This window comes from Branchiostoma floridae, chromosome 5 (genome assembly GCF_000003815.2).
Source record: "Branchiostoma floridae strain S238N-H82 chromosome 5, Bfl_VNyyK, whole genome shotgun sequence".
Taxonomy (NCBI): domain Eukaryota; kingdom Metazoa; phylum Chordata; class Leptocardii; order Amphioxiformes; family Branchiostomatidae; genus Branchiostoma; species Branchiostoma floridae.
The window spans coordinates 23,951,958-23,969,698 of NC_049983.1; the positions used below are offsets into that span (position 1 = coordinate 23,951,958).

At 40.8% G+C, this 17,741-nt stretch overlaps 1 protein-coding gene across 1 annotated transcript in view; it reads left to right on the forward strand.

Moving 5' to 3' along the window:
* Window positions 1–213: 213 nt before the first annotated feature.
* LOC118416329 overlaps window positions 214–17,741 on the forward strand; it is a 23,352-nt gene continuing 5,824 nt past the window's right edge. The window contains exons 1-24 of the mRNA XM_035821419.1: window positions 214–234; window positions 693–791; window positions 2,168–2,266; window positions 2,914–3,012; window positions 3,663–3,761; window positions 5,737–5,835; window positions 6,396–6,452; window positions 7,678–8,056; window positions 8,521–8,775; window positions 8,910–8,960; window positions 9,468–10,187; window positions 10,445–10,548; window positions 10,836–12,055; window positions 12,322–12,380; window positions 12,640–12,909; window positions 13,111–13,520; window positions 13,790–13,811; window positions 14,056–14,306; window positions 14,431–14,492; window positions 14,815–15,044; window positions 15,603–15,856; window positions 16,731–16,874; window positions 17,296–17,461; window positions 17,694–17,741. Coding sequence (XP_035677312.1) covers window positions 214–234; window positions 693–791; window positions 2,168–2,266; window positions 2,914–3,012; window positions 3,663–3,761; window positions 5,737–5,835; window positions 6,396–6,452; window positions 7,678–8,056; window positions 8,521–8,775; window positions 8,910–8,960; window positions 9,468–10,187; window positions 10,445–10,548; window positions 10,836–12,055; window positions 12,322–12,380; window positions 12,640–12,909; window positions 13,111–13,520; window positions 13,790–13,811; window positions 14,056–14,306; window positions 14,431–14,492; window positions 14,815–15,044; window positions 15,603–15,856; window positions 16,731–16,874; window positions 17,296–17,461; window positions 17,694–17,741 — 5,218 coding nt within the window. The remainder of the gene's footprint in view (window positions 235–692; window positions 792–2,167; window positions 2,267–2,913; window positions 3,013–3,662; window positions 3,762–5,736; window positions 5,836–6,395; window positions 6,453–7,677; window positions 8,057–8,520; window positions 8,776–8,909; window positions 8,961–9,467; window positions 10,188–10,444; window positions 10,549–10,835; window positions 12,056–12,321; window positions 12,381–12,639; window positions 12,910–13,110; window positions 13,521–13,789; window positions 13,812–14,055; window positions 14,307–14,430; window positions 14,493–14,814; window positions 15,045–15,602; window positions 15,857–16,730; window positions 16,875–17,295; window positions 17,462–17,693) is intronic.

A 17,741-nucleotide genomic window follows, 5' to 3' on the forward strand; every position in this document is an offset into this window, starting at 1 on the left:
TCACTATCCATGGTTAGATTATACAGCTGCTGGGATCCCTGACGCAGGGGTAGGCAGCAGTCGGCTAGTCTTCACACTCCGCTTCCATGCGGCTCTGTCCAGTGGGTCGACTTGTGAGAATAATAGTAAAAGGACCCGTTTTAAATGTTTAAAATGGACACACTTTCTTCACACATGAACCTGCGGTTTTTGACTTTCACCTACTAGCCAGTCATGCATGTGGATGTCATCCGAGTCAGTGTTGCAACATAGTAAACGTAATATACTAACTTAGGCTACATGAATGACTATTTCATGATTTTCTATCATCTACAATGTCATAATGCAAGCAGCGGTTGGTGCAGAAGATTTAAATGTAGAACCTTTTTATCATATGTAACATCTTTTTGCACTCCCCATGCGCCAACCTCTGCTGCATGCTTCAAAGGGCCACACTTAAAATTTTACACAGAAGAAAACAAATAGTTGATCAAAGATTTTTCTTTTTGATTCTAAAGTACTCTCTGTCATCAACCTTATTTTATCAAACCAATAATTAGAAATACTTTTGATATGATCTCTAACATTTGAAGTGATAAAAAAAATTCATTTCAGTCCATGTTTACACTTTTTCATAGCATTTTATGACAGTATACTTGTCTCTTGGCAGTCATGTTGTATTCAGTTACTGTCCAAACTGTTGTTCTATCCAGCTAGACTGGACATCCCTGCATGTGGCCAGCCATTACGGGCAGACTGAGGTAGCAGAGCTTCTGATAAAAAATGGGGCTGACCTGGAGGCGAGGGGCAGAGTAAGTAGCAATAATCCTGCTCTCATTTCTACTGACCTGTACCTAGGCAATGGTACCCATGGTACCTATCACAACACTCACAACATAAATGAATTGTTTTGTTGCAAATTCATGCCAAAAGGATCTGTGTTGATTGTTAAAAATGGACACATTCTCCAGACATGAACTTACGGTTTTTGACTTTCACCTACGTACTAGCCAGTTGTGCATGTGGATGTCATCCAAGTCAGTGTTGCAATATAGTAAGCGTAATACTAAGGCTACATGAATGACTATTCCATGATTTACTATCATCTACATTATGTATGCACGCAGCGGTTGGTGCAGAAGATTGTGACCTTTTTATCATATGTTCTTTTCGCACTCCCCATGCGCTAACCTCTGCTGCATGCTTCAAAGGGCCACATTTAAAATTTTACACAGAAGAAAACAAATACTAAGTTAAGTACTCTCTGTCATCTACCTTATTTTATCAAACCAATAATTACTTTTGATATGATCTCTAACATTTGAAGTGATGAAAAAAATTATATTTGTATTCATTTCAGTCCACGTTTACGCTTTTTCATAGCAAATTATTTTATGACAGTATACTTGTCTCTTGGCAGTCATATTGTAACCGGTTACTGTCTGAACTGTATAAGAGGCTCCACAATAAGTTTGGAATTCCACTTTTCCCATTTTGAAATGTGCTAATATTTTCAATATAAAAGCACTTGGTGAAAAGTCTTTACATATGATTGACAAGTATGATGTACAGTTGTGAAATATGATAATAACTTTCATGAATATTCATTTTGAAAATTTTCTTCCTGCAGGAATTCCTGCGGGGGAGTTGCGGGGGGTGGGAGGTGTGCTTGCTCCCAACAACTTTAACTATGTGTAATTTTGATGGAAATGTCATTAACTTATCTTAGTTAAAATGCAAGAAATAGCATTTCAGAGGGTCAAGATTTTCAGGCCTCTGGTGCGATGCGTTGTGCCTTCGGCGCTCCACGTGCTGAAAATTTTGTCAGCAAAAGTTCACAAAAATTCCTGCAGAAATTCCTGCAGAAAACAATCTTCCTGCAGGAATTTACCTTTGTCCTGCAGCAAATTTCTGCAGGAATTCCTGCAGGAAAAAGTTTTTCCTGCAGGAATTCCTGCAGGAAAAATGCTTCCTGCAGGAATTCCTGCAGGACTTCCTGCAGGAAGAAAATTTTCAAAATGAATATTCATGAAAGTTATTATCATATTTCACAACTGTACATCATACTTGTCAATCACATGTAAAGACTTTTCACCAAGTGCTTTTATATTGAAAATATAAGCCCATTTCAAAATGGGAAAAGTGGAATTCCAAACTTATTGTGGAGCCTCTTTGTTGTTCTATCCAGTTTGACCGGACATCCCTGCATGTGGCCAGCGAGTGCGGGCAGACTGAGGTAGCAGAGCTTCTGATAAAAAATGGGGCTAACCTGGAGGCGAGGGACTATGTAAGTACCTATAACCCTGCTCTCATTTTTCCTGACCTGTACCTGGACAATGGTGCCCATGGTACCCCTGTCACAATACTCACAATATAAATCAGTCATCTAATTATCCCTTCCAGCAAACAAGTCCCATTCAGAGATGACCTTGACGCTATTGTTTTGGAACAGGTATAAATGACTTGTAAAAAGCAAGGCATTTCATCACTGCGTTTCTTTTGTATGAGAGTCTTGTACCCCTGTCCAGGACACACACATATTTGTTCACAACTGCAAAACAGAATAGTAAAATGATCTATTTTCAAATTGACTGTTTCAATTGGACAACGTGCCCCCATGAACTCACAGAGTTTTACTTTCACTTACCGAGTCGCGTGTGTAGATGTCACCCATCAAATCAAGTCAGAGTGGACCATCATATGCTACATGAATGAGTCTTCCACTAAAAGGCATTACTGAAGTTTCTCATTGATTTTGCAAACAAGTCTTCACAGTGTGATATTTTTTCCCTCTCTCCACAAGTTACAGTGATGACACATTTATAACCAAATACAACAAGCACCATTACCACCTGGTCGCCGCCTCTTCATGAATGAGCCTAAATATGGAGAGTTTGTGTTACACAGACCACCTTATCACTTTTCTCTGCACAGCTCCAGTCCACACCCCTGCAAGAAGCTGCTGTTGGGGGCCACACCGGGACTTGTGAGCTTCTGATTCGTTCTGGAGCTGATCTTACGACCAAAGATAAGGTGATTTATATTTGTTTCAACTAACCTTTATCATAATTTTTTTTCTGTGAATAGTACCAGTCCTCACCCCTGCATCTGGCTGCTTTTGGAGAACACACTGAGCTACTGATTTGTTCTGGAGCTGATGTTAAGATGCAGGATGAAATAAAACATAGTTTAACTTAATATTTTAAATGGACCTTCTTAGATTCATATACGGATGTAATTGTCGTCTTCTGTAATGTTACATTGGAGTTACACAAGAAGAATGCATCATGTAACAATCACCTCACTCAAAAACAACATGGATATAATCTAAAACTCTAAAATGCAATAAAATATGAATAGTGTAATTAAGTTGGGGATTGGCAATGTTATGTCCTGATTCGCTCTGGTGCTGATGTTATGGCCCAGGATAAGGTAAAACATAGTTTAACTTATTCTTGATGGACCTTATTAGACTTAGATATGGATGTAATATTTGCCTACTGTAATGTTGCATTGAAGTCTGCACAAGAACGCTGCATCATGTAACAATCACACGCACTAAAAACAACATGGTTAATCTAAACTTCTCAACTCAAACAAATGTGAATACATGTTATTAAGTTGATTGTTGGTGATGTTATACCATTAACATTACTACTACCATGCCTCTCCTCCCTGTACAGAACCAGTCCACTCCCCTGCATAAAGCTGCTGCTGAGGGCCACACCGGGACTTGTGAGCTTCTGATTCATTCTGGAGCTGATGTTATGGTTCAGAATAAGGTAAAATAAATATGGATCCCATATATTTGTATCATTTTATATTTGTCTGCTGTAATGTTACATTTTAAATGTAACATTACAGCAGACAACTAGAAAGGCCGACATTTGCTTGAGAGCAAATACAGCATATTTCAGCCATCTCCCTCCCCATGCAACAATAGGCTATTTCAAAATCACCCATTTGAAAAATCACTTTTACTTAATGACGGTTTAACCCAAAAATGAGTCTTACAAAATTCACCCGTTCAAGAATGGACTCCAGTGCACCCTATGTGAATTTGCACAATAGACCAGTCCAGAAATACTCCCACTGAAACCTTGGCCTTTTGAATAAGAAACCAAATCCAAAATTGAATTTAGCAAAAAAGGTCCCAGTGCATAAAAAGGTATAATAGACCAGTCTAAAAACACTTCCACTAAAATAGAATTTTGAATCATCACCCGTTCAAAACTGAATTTGAAAAAATCCCCCTTCCGTGTGCAAAAAATGGACTCTTCCATGTAAAGTAGAGCAGTCCAAAAATACATCCGCTAAAATAGGACTTTGACATAATCACTGAAGTCCAAAAAATGGATTTTTAAAAAAAGCCCCCTCTATGCAAGAATGGACTCTTCCAGAACACCCATGTAAAATTGCAAATTAGACCAGTCCAAAAATAACCCTACTGAAAGACTTTGACAAACTAGAAGTCACCAAAGTCCAAAATATGAATTTTGAAAAATCCCCCCTCCGTGCGAGAATAGACTCTTCCAGCACACATTCTGTAAAATTGCAAAATAGACCTGTCCAAAAATGCATCCACTGAAAGACTTCACCAGTCCAATGATGAATTTTAAAAAAATGAACCCCTCCGTGTAAGAATGGACTCTTCCAGATAACACCGGGCTCGCTGATTGGCTGCCACCCCCCTCTTTAGGATATAGATTCAGGCTGATTGGTTACCTATCTAATTAGATTAAATAGACATATATGCCAGTAGGTGCAATCTGCAACTGGGGGTCAACGACCTTAAGGTCATTGACCCCTCTGGCTATTGGAAAATGACAAAAAAAATCCCCAAATATATCATTTTGACGTAGTCTATGACAAAAATTAGACATGTGTCATTTGAATAAATATCTAGTGCACCCTTTTACCAAAATTTAGGTCATTTGGTTTTAAAACCAGAGCAAAAGAGCCAAAAGTGTACTTTTTGGTCATAAAATGGCCAAATAATCCCCAAATATAGCATTTTATTGTACCGTATGCCTCAAGTGTTATTGAATCCATGTGCGCATATGTCTAGGGCACTCCTATACTAAATTTCAGGTCATCCGGTTCTAAAACCAAGGTACAGGAGCCAAAAGTGTCCTTTTTTGGTAAAAAAAATGACCAAAAAATCGCAAAAATAAGTATTTCGTTATACTGTACACCAAAACTGATATTGAATCTATTTGGGGGACTTATCAAGGGACATCTGTACCAAATTTCAGCTCATTCGGTTATACTACCAGGGTACAGGGGGCCCAAATATACAGTTTTGGTCTTAAGATGACCAAAAAACCTTAATAAAATCATTTAAGAGACAGATATGGAAAAAATGAAAAGAACGTCCGAGGGTATTGGTCCACTCTACCCTTGTGCCAAATTTCAAGTCATTCGGTTGAGGAACAAGGGAGATACCGTGTTCTGAAGATTTGACAGGAGAAAGAAAGAAAGAAAGAAACATTACGAATACAATTATATTTCACCATACCTATGGTATGGCTGAAATATAAATATAAAATGATACAAATATATGGGATCCATATTTATTTTACCTTATTAGCCTACAGATTCTGAAGAACACTGCACCATATAACAATCACATTCACTCAAAACAACATAGATAATCTAAGCTCAAGGACTCAGTAAAATGTGAATACATTATTAAGTTGAGCGTTGGCAATGTTATGCTATTAACAGCTACTTACCATGTCTGCCCTCCCTGTACAGCACCAGGACACTCCCCTGCATAAAGCTGCTGCTCGGGGCCACACCGGGACTTGTGAGCTTCTGATTCGTTCTGGTGCTGATGTCACAGCTACAGATAAGGTGATACATATTTGTTTCAAACTGCCATGTGAATACATGTTATTGAATGTAAAGTTGCAGTGTTGGTGAAGTTACGTTATCCATTAATACACCGGCGGGTGTAAACTACAATAAGGCAGATAAGATAGGGATGTTCGCCAGGCCTCCATCAGGGTGAATCACCAACTCCAGGCAGAATGGTTTGCACCATTGCACACCGGGGCATGCCTCTACTCTTTTTTCGAAAGGTGTAGTGCGCTCTTAAACATGCACGTACGTGGGGTGTGTCTCTCGTCAAACACGGTACCTCCATTTAATGTCCTATCCGAGAGACGGCGCTAGCCAAAATTAGGTCCTCATTTTTACCTGAGTGAAGTGGTGAAAGTCGTGAGCCCAATCTGTTGCAGATTACTCCACCCAATCACACATCTTTCACAAGATACTATATTTGCTGTTATTTTGCTTACTTAAGTTTGTTAGTTGGTAAGCTAGTTTGTTGCCTGCTTCAGTCGGTATAGACTATGAGAGATTGGTTTGTAACAGCAAGATATCAAAATGCATCTTTCATGTTAACTTTACAGGAGGGGAAGACTCCCTTGGATTATGCAAGGGATCCAGAGACTCGACAGCACTTGAAGGTAAATCACTTAATAGCCCACAACACTTTTCCATAGGGTACAGTCATTTGGTGCATATCAGGTGAACTCTGATCACCGGCAGTAGGATAATTATAGTAAGTGTGGTTTTAGTGTGCACAGAATGTTACATGCATTTACTACCAGCTACTCTATGATCTGTTGCTTTGTGGGAAGACTGTGATAATAAACAATTTACAACTAGAGTTTGGCGACCTCATACCTCCATGAAATATGTAGAGCTTTTGTAGATTTCATGCAATTGACAAACACATTTAACATAATTTATGTATGGTGTTGTTACTAACGTACATACGGTATGTCACAATTATTAAATTCCCATCATTAATCATTAATCATAAAGAGGTTTCGCAATTTTGACATAAAGTAATTTGTAAGTTCCTCATTACCATACTTGGTATCTGCTTATAATCCACCTATCCTTAAATTAACATATGTTACATTTTATGGAAGTTGTTATTGAAAATAATGGAATTATACAATTTCCTCTTTAATTGTGCAAATTAAGTCCTCATTTGCATAAAATGTATATCATTATGAATATATTTGCCTAAGCTATCCATCAATCCTTTCTGCAGTTATCCTCTTTGGAATGTCTCAACAAAAACGCCTTTGCAGTTTAGAAATTAAATGTTAGCGGGCTGAAACTTGCCCCACTTTGTCATGACACTGAAAGCTAGCTACCACCCAAATGTCAATACCATATCACGTCCGGGACAAGAGATACATAGAAAAAACTGCTATGATAGAATATTCTCATTAATTATGCAAATGTACACATATTTTGCATAATCAGTGTTTCATTTTGTACAACATTGTCTAAGATACCTACAAACCAAAAATCATAAAAATCCGTTGTTCCCTTCGTGAGTTATGACAAAGTCCTTTTTACCAACAAGCCCTTAGTGACCCATTTTGCTAACTGGGAAGTGCTAAATGGTACCGCCCACGCGTGGGGATCAGGGAGTCTGACCCGTGGGCCTTGGCTACTGTCAGGTATGGCTGGTGAAAGGAAGCAAACGAGCTGCAGGCTTAATAAGGGATTTATATTGCTTCAGAAGTTTTTGACAAAAATACTCCTGCCATCCCAAAGCTAGCTGCTAGGGGGGCAAAACTTTTGTTACTAATTCCTGAGATAAATAGCTATCTTACACCGAAAAAACGTGACTTCAAAGCTGACTTCAAGGCTGTTTTGAAACTGTTACAGATCATCCCGCATGCTGCTGAGATGGTCCAAGGACACGCCAGTGACCTGCTGTGTAGCGAGGATGAGGACCCGCTCATCAGGAATCGCACAAAGCTGATCCGGGACCTGACGTCATCGTCCGTCATGGGGGACGTCCTGAACCATCTCCTGTCACGTGACATTCTCAGCGATGAGGAATACGAGCGTATCAGGGCAAAGGAAACACCCCAAGACAAGGCAAGGGAACTGTTGGACACAATAGGAAGAAAAGGTGCCCCTGCAAGTCGCAAGTTTAAGGATGTCATGGATGAGGTAAACCCGCATGCCGCCGAAATGATCAAAGACTCCAGTGACCTGCTGTTTAGAGAGGATGAAGATCTAGGGATTGAGGATGTATCAGGTATTCTTCTATTTGTAAATAGGCAAAATACATTGTAACGATACTCACAGGTTCTAGAGCATGCAAAATGCAATAGAGATTTATTGAATATTCTATAATATCCTACTAAATTATATAACAATGTTAACCTTTCTGCAGTCCTGCAGTATCACAGGTACTGCAACAGTGACTATTTGTTGTTAATCACAACAATTATGGTTCCTTTGGGAAATTGGCTTAAAGTTTGTGTTGTATGCTAAATGCTACTGCTGCAAAATACCACATGCCAGCATGACTGATAGAAGGAGAAAACAATTCAGTTCAGTTAAATATGATATCATTCACACCAATATAGTATCAGTCCAGTAATTATGTCTGAGCGTCTGATGGAAGAAGTTATATTACAAGTATGGGTAGTTCACAAAGCTTTTGATGACTGTCATCAATCAAGTTGTAAAGTAGAATGCACGTGCTCTATCGTCCAGGTGACCCTGACGTGCCCATTGAGGTCCTGCTGCGGGGACCAGAGATGGCAAAGCTTTACTCCCAAGCCAGAGACCAGGGGTTCCTGACTGTCCACAGTACAAGGGTTCCGGTGGTGGGGCAGTTCAGGTCAGGCAAGAGCTGTTTTATCAAGAGGCTGATGGGAGAAACAGTCAGGAAGGATGAGGAGGAACCCATCACGGATGGAATCCACATCATTTCTGATGTCCAAACCAAGACATGGAAGAAGTCACCAGGTTTGAAAAGCATGCTGATGACTTTTCATTTTTCTGTTTCTCTTCTTTCTGTATTTTCTTTATCATCTGTCTTGTTCATGAATGTTTTGGATGATTCAAGAATTGATTCTATTCCACTTCCTTTCACTCTACAGAGGAGATAGATGAATTAGCAGGACCATTGCTACCGACAGAGACATCAACAGGTGATAAATTAATATGTTGATTTGGTAAAGAGTGTTGCTTTTGTCTCACCATCTAGAATTGAAAGCTTCTGTTTTATACGTCAAAAAGCATTTTACTCAAGCAACTAGATAACAAGACACTGACAAAAGATAGTGGGTGCTTTCTTGTGAAGGGAATTAACAGGCCACTAGGGGTGCTGAAATAAAATGTACATTTTATAAACTAACGTAATTCTCCCAAAATTGCACGATACTGGAAAGAAATTGTGCGGGAATTAATGCAAAATAATCAATATATTCTAGTATTTTAAACTCCAGAATCTGAATGCAGTTAGATGATCTAGAGATTTGTATTTTTAACAAAATTTTGATTTGAAAACTACCTAATGGCAGTTATTTCACTTTGTTAGCCAAAAATTTGGTGCAGAATGAATCAAGATACCAACAGTTTTTTTTTTAATCATTCCTTCATTCTGCCTTTCATTATGTCAATATTAGCTCCCACTCAAAGTGCTCCACTCTATACAGGGCAGGAAATGGGTCTTGAGGAACAAACTATGCCAGACTCACCAAGCCAAGGCCATCAGGGACAACCTCAACCAGACTCACCAAGCCAAGGCCATCAGGGACAACCTCAACCAGACTCACCAAGCCAAGACTATCAGGGACAACCTCAACCAGGCTCACCAAGCCAAGAGCATCAGGGACAACCTCAACCAGACTCACCAAGCCAAGAGCATCAGGGACAACCTCAACCAGACTCACCAAGCCTGGAGCATCAGGGACAACCTCAACCAGACTCACCAAGCCAAGGCCATCAGGGACAACCTCAACCAGACTCACCAAGCCAAGAGCATCAGGGACAACCTCAACCAGACTCACCAAGCCAAGAGCATCAGGGACAACCTCTATCTGACTCACCAAGCCAGCAACAGACTAACATTGAAGACGAAGTGTCCAATGTCATGTCAGAGAAACAGAAGACCGATGGCATTCCAGACAACCTGCTTGAATCTGCGGAGAGAATGCTGAAGGCAGGTATTACTCAGGATGAGCTTGGCACTGCCACAAATCCACGTCTGTCCTTCTGGGATTTTGGCGGCCAGGCGACTTACTACGGGACCCACCACTGCTTCATCACCCCCCGGGGTGTCTACATCCTTGTCATGTCTCTGCTGCAGAAACTGTCGGACCCTGTACCAGATCAGGACCACATGGCATCTGTGGACAACCTGAGAACAGGAGGAGGTATGTTCCATTATACCTTGAGGTCTTGAAATAGTTGTTGCTGTGCAGATAACATGATTCTGCACACATCTGCATTTAATGCTACTGATAAGATCAGGAAGAACTTGCAATGCAGTCCTTTCAATGGTTCATAACTTAGGACTTAGACATACTAGCAATCATTAACTTAATTATAAAGTAAAACATTTTTATTTTTGAAAGTGTATCCTAAGGCTTATACATTGTAGTAACTGTTTTACTCCTGTGTCTTTCTACAGACTACCTGGACCACTGGCTCAACTCAGTACACTCTCACACTCAGCAACACAAAGTACAGCCTCCCGTCGTAATTGTCCTCACACACAAAGACATGGTCTCCCAGGTGATTATTTTTGTTTCCCAGAAAATAGTCTCATTGCTCACAGTAGATTTTCTCATTTGGTCAGACGGGAACACAACACTTTGTGGTACATTGTGGAGTAGACTGGCAAACAACCGAATAGCAAATAATTCAACCATATATGAATCTATTAGCCTTTTTATTGGTCCATAATGCTATGTACTCACAGTGCATCTCAAAGTTAATGTAACTGTTTACTGTTACATGATGAACATAATGTTAAGATTTTTTTTAGTATATTTGCAAACAACTATGTCGGCGTTCTACAGGAATACATTGACAAATATAAGGAAGAGATAAGGAGCCACATCAAGAGGAAGGCGGCAGGCAAGCTGGTCATGTCAAAGATATTTGCAGTGGACAACACAACAGAGGACGCAGCAGTTGACGAGATTCGTGACTACATACGAGAGGTGGCGAGAGCCCTGCCGCACATGGGCGAGGAAATCCCCATCTCATGGCTTCATCTTAACTCCAGACTGAAGACAAAGAGGAAAGAGGGGGATCCATTTTGCACATTCCAAGAAGTTGTTGAACTCGCCCGAGATCCTGACATCAGGATCACAGACAGGCACACCCTCGCCATGGTTCTCACCTTCTTCCACGATCGTGGCGACATCATTTTCTTTGACGAGCCCAGTCTCCGTGATGACGTCACCCTGCAGCCACAGGTGATGATTGATGCCTTTAAGACCATCATCACAGTTCCTCCGTATCAGCATGGTAGAAAGATGAAAGCGAAGGATATTTGGGCTCGGTTCCTGGCAAAGATCAGTAAAATGAAGAAACAACAGACAGGCCCAGACCTGAGTAAAATGTGGGAGAGACTGGAACAGGAGGGAATCCTCAGCGACGAGTTGCTAACAAGGATCTGGGAGAAGAAGGATAAAGAACTTAAAGAAGAACTGGAAAAACCATTTCTGCTCAGACACAAGTCCTTCCTGAAGGCACTCATGGAGAAGTTTTATCTCATTTGCAATGCCACACCTGTAAGTGATCTGAGTAAGGAAGTCCAGCAGGAAGAGATCTATTTTGTGCCTGCACTCCTAAGCTGTAAGAGGGACAACGCCAAGTTATATCCCCGCAAAATGCATGTCTGTCCACAGGCGCTCTACTTCGTGTTCAGTGAGAAGTTTCTACCCAGCGGCATGTTCTGCCGTCTTCAAGCCTTGTGTGTGCGCAGATTTGGACTGAAAAAGTCCTGCGTGTTTGCCGGTTGTGCCCGTTTCCCTACAGGTATACAGCAGGAAGCATTCGTCATCACCAAACTCGACCACTACTTGAAGGTGGAGCTTCTGTCATCCTCAAAAGTCTTCACAGAAGGTCTGCGAGTCAGGAAGTTCCTCAGTAGCGCCCTGTTTGAGATCAAAGAGAAGTGGATCCCCTGTATCCAGTACAAGCTCTTCTGCCATACCAAACAAAGGGGCAGACGTGAACCTGTGTTCAGGGCATTGCCAACAAGTGATGGGCCAGTGGAACAGGATTCAGGGTAAGTTGTATGATATTATCTATGAATTAAGGTACTGAAGGGCCATTTGGACTATTGTGTAGATTCATGTCATATAGCTTAGCTTATCTTCATCTTTGAGGTCATACTTGCAGCAGAAAAAAATTGAACCAGGTGCTAAATCAGATGCATATTGCATTTGCTCATTAGAATTGGAAACAACCAATTTCAGCAGGATAGCTCTGAGTCAGGAACTTGATTTATATTTAATGTAGAATAACTGATTTTGTGTACTGTTTCCTTTCTAGAGTGCCATCTGCGTTTCGCGACATTTGGATGGCAGGTATCTCGCAAGCTTATCGATCAGGTAAATTTATTATCAGGTTACATTATTGTACAAGGCATAAGAAGCAATATTTTGTTCGAAGCAATATTTTGTTCCTCCTTTTTCAGCTTATGACAATCACATAAGCCATGGTGAAAATTTTGCATAATGCTTTCTAAGATGTGCCATGCAAACCTGAATAAATTATGCACTTTTGTTGTATCCATACAATGGTAAGGCATTTGTTCTTATGGTGTTACTCTTTCAATTTGCAATGGTTTCCGAAATCTGAATTGCACAGAAAACTCAGGAGGGGACGGCCCAGTGATACTTCAGCCAAAGGGAGACCCCAGCAACATGCGCACGATCGGCCCTGTGTTGGACACTATGGAGTTGGGCAGAGGGTTGTCACTGGACCAGTGTGACCATACTAGAAGCCAGCTGACACCCAAAGATAGGGTCAACAACCTGGTGAAGCTAATACAAAATGTAGAAAACCGTTACCAGCTGGGAGCCGCGGTGGAGATGTGCTGTCCAGAATTTGCAGATTGCTTCTTGAGGGAGGAACGAGGTACATTTAATGTTATTGTTCATGGACACACTGACAATATATTCACAAACCGTTTACAGGTTATAAAATTTTACATTGGAAACCAATGAAGTCCATTAAGAAATAGAGTATACTGGTTTGATGATAATTCAGGTAAAAATATTCATAAAATTATCATTCTACTTTTTAATTACAGACTGTGATTAATTTATCACTTTTCAGGAAAAGAGCTTGTCATTCTCCACACAGACGACTACATGGAAGAGTTCGTCTTGCCTCTCCAGAGAGCCGCTTCTGAATCCGGAGTATCCTGTCACACCGAGAACATCGAGCCTACTGTATCAATTACAGAGAAAACAGTGGATCTCCTGCTCAACACAAACAACAGGATGGTTGCCCTGGTCATCAGTCCCCAGACCCTACATCACAGGCACTGGTCAAACCTTGACTACGAGTTCCCAGTTCGGAATGATAAGCTCCTGCTGCCCATCCTGCTGTACCCACCAGGCTCCAGAGACAGGATGGCCCGGGTGCTCCAGCAGAGGGCTCCTGTGCTGTGCAGTCTGGAGCGTGAGGAGATAGAGATGGAAGGGAGAGTGTCAGATGAAAGACTTGAAGAAATCGTCGAGAAGGTATTGCTATTGATCATGAATAAAGAGACTATTTTTACACAACCAATGCTTTATTCTCACTGACGTTTCGGTGAGAATTGTGTAAAAAGAGTTTCTTTATTCAGTGACGTACCAACCCAATGAAACTGTTCACGGAAGGTATTGCTATATTTGCCATTATATCAATTAGAAAAGCAAAAGCTAAAGGTATAAAAAAAACAGCTTCCAGGCAATGAGTGAAGAGTGTAAAACAAATTTTCCCATGTTGAATTTATTCCTTTATTTTGCAGGTTGTGTCTGACAAGGAAAGAGGTGCGTATATAGTGTACGTTTTTACTTCTCTTGGCAAGTGACCAAAAGTAAAAAATGATTGTGTTAAGTAGAGATCATCATGCATCCAAACAATACAATACCTACATTACTCTGACTTACTTTTTGTGCGACTGATCTGTGTGAATTAACTTCCATCTTAAACAGTGTTTCAAAAACAGATCACCTTTCTAATGTATAATGGTTGCACTCAACACATTATGATGTGGAATGTATATTTCGCTAGAGCCGCTGCTGTATCAGCTGAGCAGGGCTGTTGGTGAGGAGTGGACCCGACTGGGACAGGAGCTGGGAATGGACAAGCCTCTGTTGGACAACATTACAGGTGACGACGACTCTCAGAAAGCATTCCAGATGCTGAAGGCCTGGCGGACAAAGACCCCCCACGGACCGCTCCACTACCTGCCGCAGCTGGAGGAAACACTGCAGAACATCGGCAAGCCTGACCGGGCTGCAGCTGTACAGGAGATGTACAAGGTGGGCCAGGAAATTCAAATTTGACTGTAATCAATCATGGTGCTATTGATAAAGAGTACTGAATTTCTCTGACTTTTATTCTGTCAATAGCTGTTAGAACTAAGATTTGTCTTATGTTCCACAGAAGTACAGTGATGGCTTGCAGTGTGAAGAGGTCTCTCCAGAAATAACTGAAGACAAACACTGGTGAGTATTTACATGACGTTAATCCCCCTTTGCAAGTCTTGGGTATCAAGTTAATCTCAAATTAGCTGCAAAGATTTTACTGCATCACTACATTGCTCTTTCTACCTAGTAATATTTTTTTTCCAGTGACTAAAAAATATGATCATAACCCATGCTTGATTTTCAGACATGAGTGCAAATGGATTCTATGTACATGTATATGTATAGGGCAGTAAGTGCAGTAAAAATTTAAACTTAAGTATTTCTCTGAAGATATGTCAATAGCTTGAAAATTTGTCATTCTGTCAACTAAAACACCTAAATTGTGTGTTTACCACCTCAGGTCTCTGCACCTGCCAGGTGAAGGGAAGTACCTGTGCAGCCAGACTGACCTGGGCGTGGTGACGCCCTACCCGCTGCACGTGACCTACAAGAGTGCGAACTGGTCCGACCACTGGCAGCAGGTGGGGGAATGGATGCCGGTGGGTCAGCTCTTCTCCATCCTGTGTGAGGATGTGGAGGGGTCGGTGGACATCCTACTGCCGCACGTGCTGCATCTGGCTGACAACACTGGTAAGAAGGAAAATATTTACCAAGCTTAATGTTTCTTCTGGTATATATAGAATAGAATACCATCCCGGCTGTGGGTATAATGGCCTACCGGCCAAAGCCCAGAGGATGATCTGACCTGCGGGAGGGCTGGGACTGAGGGTGATGTGGAATACACTGTATTGTATTTTATTTTATATCATACCCAGCAGAAAAGCATTAAACTTTCAAATGTTGAGAAATGCGGCCTGTACTTGAGAAAATATGGTGTCTTTGAACACAATATTGTTAAAACGTCAATTCCAACGTCTGAATCCAGCATTTGATTTTTCAACAGTGGTGAACTCGGCCCGCGAAGTACATTCACATCTATTGATGGAAGCTTGTGTGATAATCCAAAATATCACCCGGTCCAGTACAACCCCATTGAATGATATCATGGGCTGGGTATGACATAGTATCATAGATATTTAGATATAATGGAGAAAATAAATGTGAGCAATGTGATATTCTTTGGTGCAATAGCTCAGAGTCTGCTTTCATTTTTTTGTATAACGCTGTTTATTCGACATCTTACCACAGAAATCACCAGGGAAAGCCTACAAGTTGTCCATGTGGTGGGTGATTCAGTCGAGCTGCTGCCAGTTACAGAACTCACCTCTTCCCACGCTGTGACCAGGTTCAAGAAAGGAAGCCTGTTTGGGGTGGTGGGCAGGACTGAAGAAGTGAACAGTGTATCTAGGAGTTGCCTTCTGATGGCCTTTCGTTCTTTAGAGGACTCTGACCTCTCCCAATTGAAAGTCTACATTGTCTCTAACACTAAAGAGATGAAAGACGTAGGAGACTTTTGTTTATGTTTGTGTATCAATACTACAATAAGTTCAGCATCGAATAATTAAATGATCCATTCTTCTGTTATTAACAATAAACAATGAATTGTATTGCATTTTCATGCCCCATTTGGGCTAAATGAAGTAAGTTCGATACAAAAGAGAGTAAACGAAAAGCTATACATGAAAATGTAATTTACATGCTTCTTCTCCTTAAAACGTGTAGACCAGTTATTGCACTATACAGTCAAACCTGCCTATAGCGGCCACTCAAAGGACTGGAGAAATATGGCCACTATAGACAGGTGGCCACTATAAAGAAAATGTTAATCAATTGACAATGAGCAAGCTACACAGGATTTCAGTTCCCACTAATCTTTCTCACCAAGTAACATTGTCTTGATCAGTAAATTCACCAACAAAGACTTGTACTCTAATGCTCAAGGCATGCATACCTTCTGCTACTGCCAAAATGACCCTGTCAGGAACTCCAAATCCTTGCTAACTACAATTTCAAACTCGGTGCAGGGTGACATAAGGCTGCAGTATGGTTGCAATAGGCAGTGTTTCTGTATCAACGGGACCGGAAATCATGTGGCCGTGACCGCGTTGGACAGGTGGCCGCTAAGCCTATTTCTTAATCATTACGAATCCAAGGGACCGACAAAAAGTGGCCACTATGGCCAGGTGGCTGCTATGCAAGAGTGGCCGCTAATACAGGTTTGACTGTACTGTATATTAATTGAATAACAAATATGAATGATGTCAATGATATACTCAAGGATATGAATGATAATGCATAACCTTCTGAACAGCTTTCATCTTATTTCATAATGAACTTGAATCTTATCAATGCTGTCTTCTTATGTTACTACCACAGACCCTAAAAGAGGATGAGAGAGATTGGAACTTTGTGCCATGTGACTTCAAAACCTGCCTTTTGAATCCGGGTGACATCTGCTGCCTAAAGGGGATTGTTAAGAGTGGGGAGGACACGGTTGTCACAGTGGATATTTCTCCAGAGGTTGGTAATTTTAAAGAGTTTTGCTTTGTGTAATGGCAGTTGTCAACTCTCTGAATAGATTTGCCTCTTCGATTGCCTTCTCAGAACTGATCAGTCTGTTCCTTTATTACTAGTAAGTATAATAGGTTACAGATGTGACCACATGTTGGCAGGTTCCTACAGTTACAATGAGTAGCTATATTATAAGGCACTGCTGGAATCAGCGATCTTTGTAACACAGCGACACAGCAAGGACGAATTTTAGACAATTTCATTTACCCCTGAGTGCTCTATCCAAATGAACATAATGCTGATGTTGTATGCAGTTCAGACATAAATAGTCAATGGCAATGACTTTTGTTTTGATGAATACAGTGAGGTAGTCAAGAATGTTTCTTCACATCTATATGTTTTATACACATTTTTGCTGTTAAATTTTCAGCACCTAGTGTACGAGGATACCTTCAACAACAACAAATCCTATGAACCATTCCGAGTGGAAGTTACTGCCGATATCTGGATGGACAACACCTTACAGTTGCACTTGGAACTGCTGAAAAAGACCAATGATGAAGCGAAGAAGACATCTGTTTCAAAACTAAAACTTGGTAAGACTATTCAATAACTAAATTATACCACTTCACTGGTATTAAGACCTTTTCTATCAAAACACATTGTTTTGCTTATTTTGGATGCTATCAATACCAATTAAGATGGCATCTGCACATCCAAAGTTCAATATTTGACTGTAGAAGTCATGTTGTCAACTGTTCAAACCCAGATTAGGAGTTTGAAGCTTGTTACTGAACACTTCTATAAGTAGCTATTCCCTTTATTCAGGACGCTACAAGCAAAGTACAGCAGCTGAAGGAGGTGGCAGCAACCTTT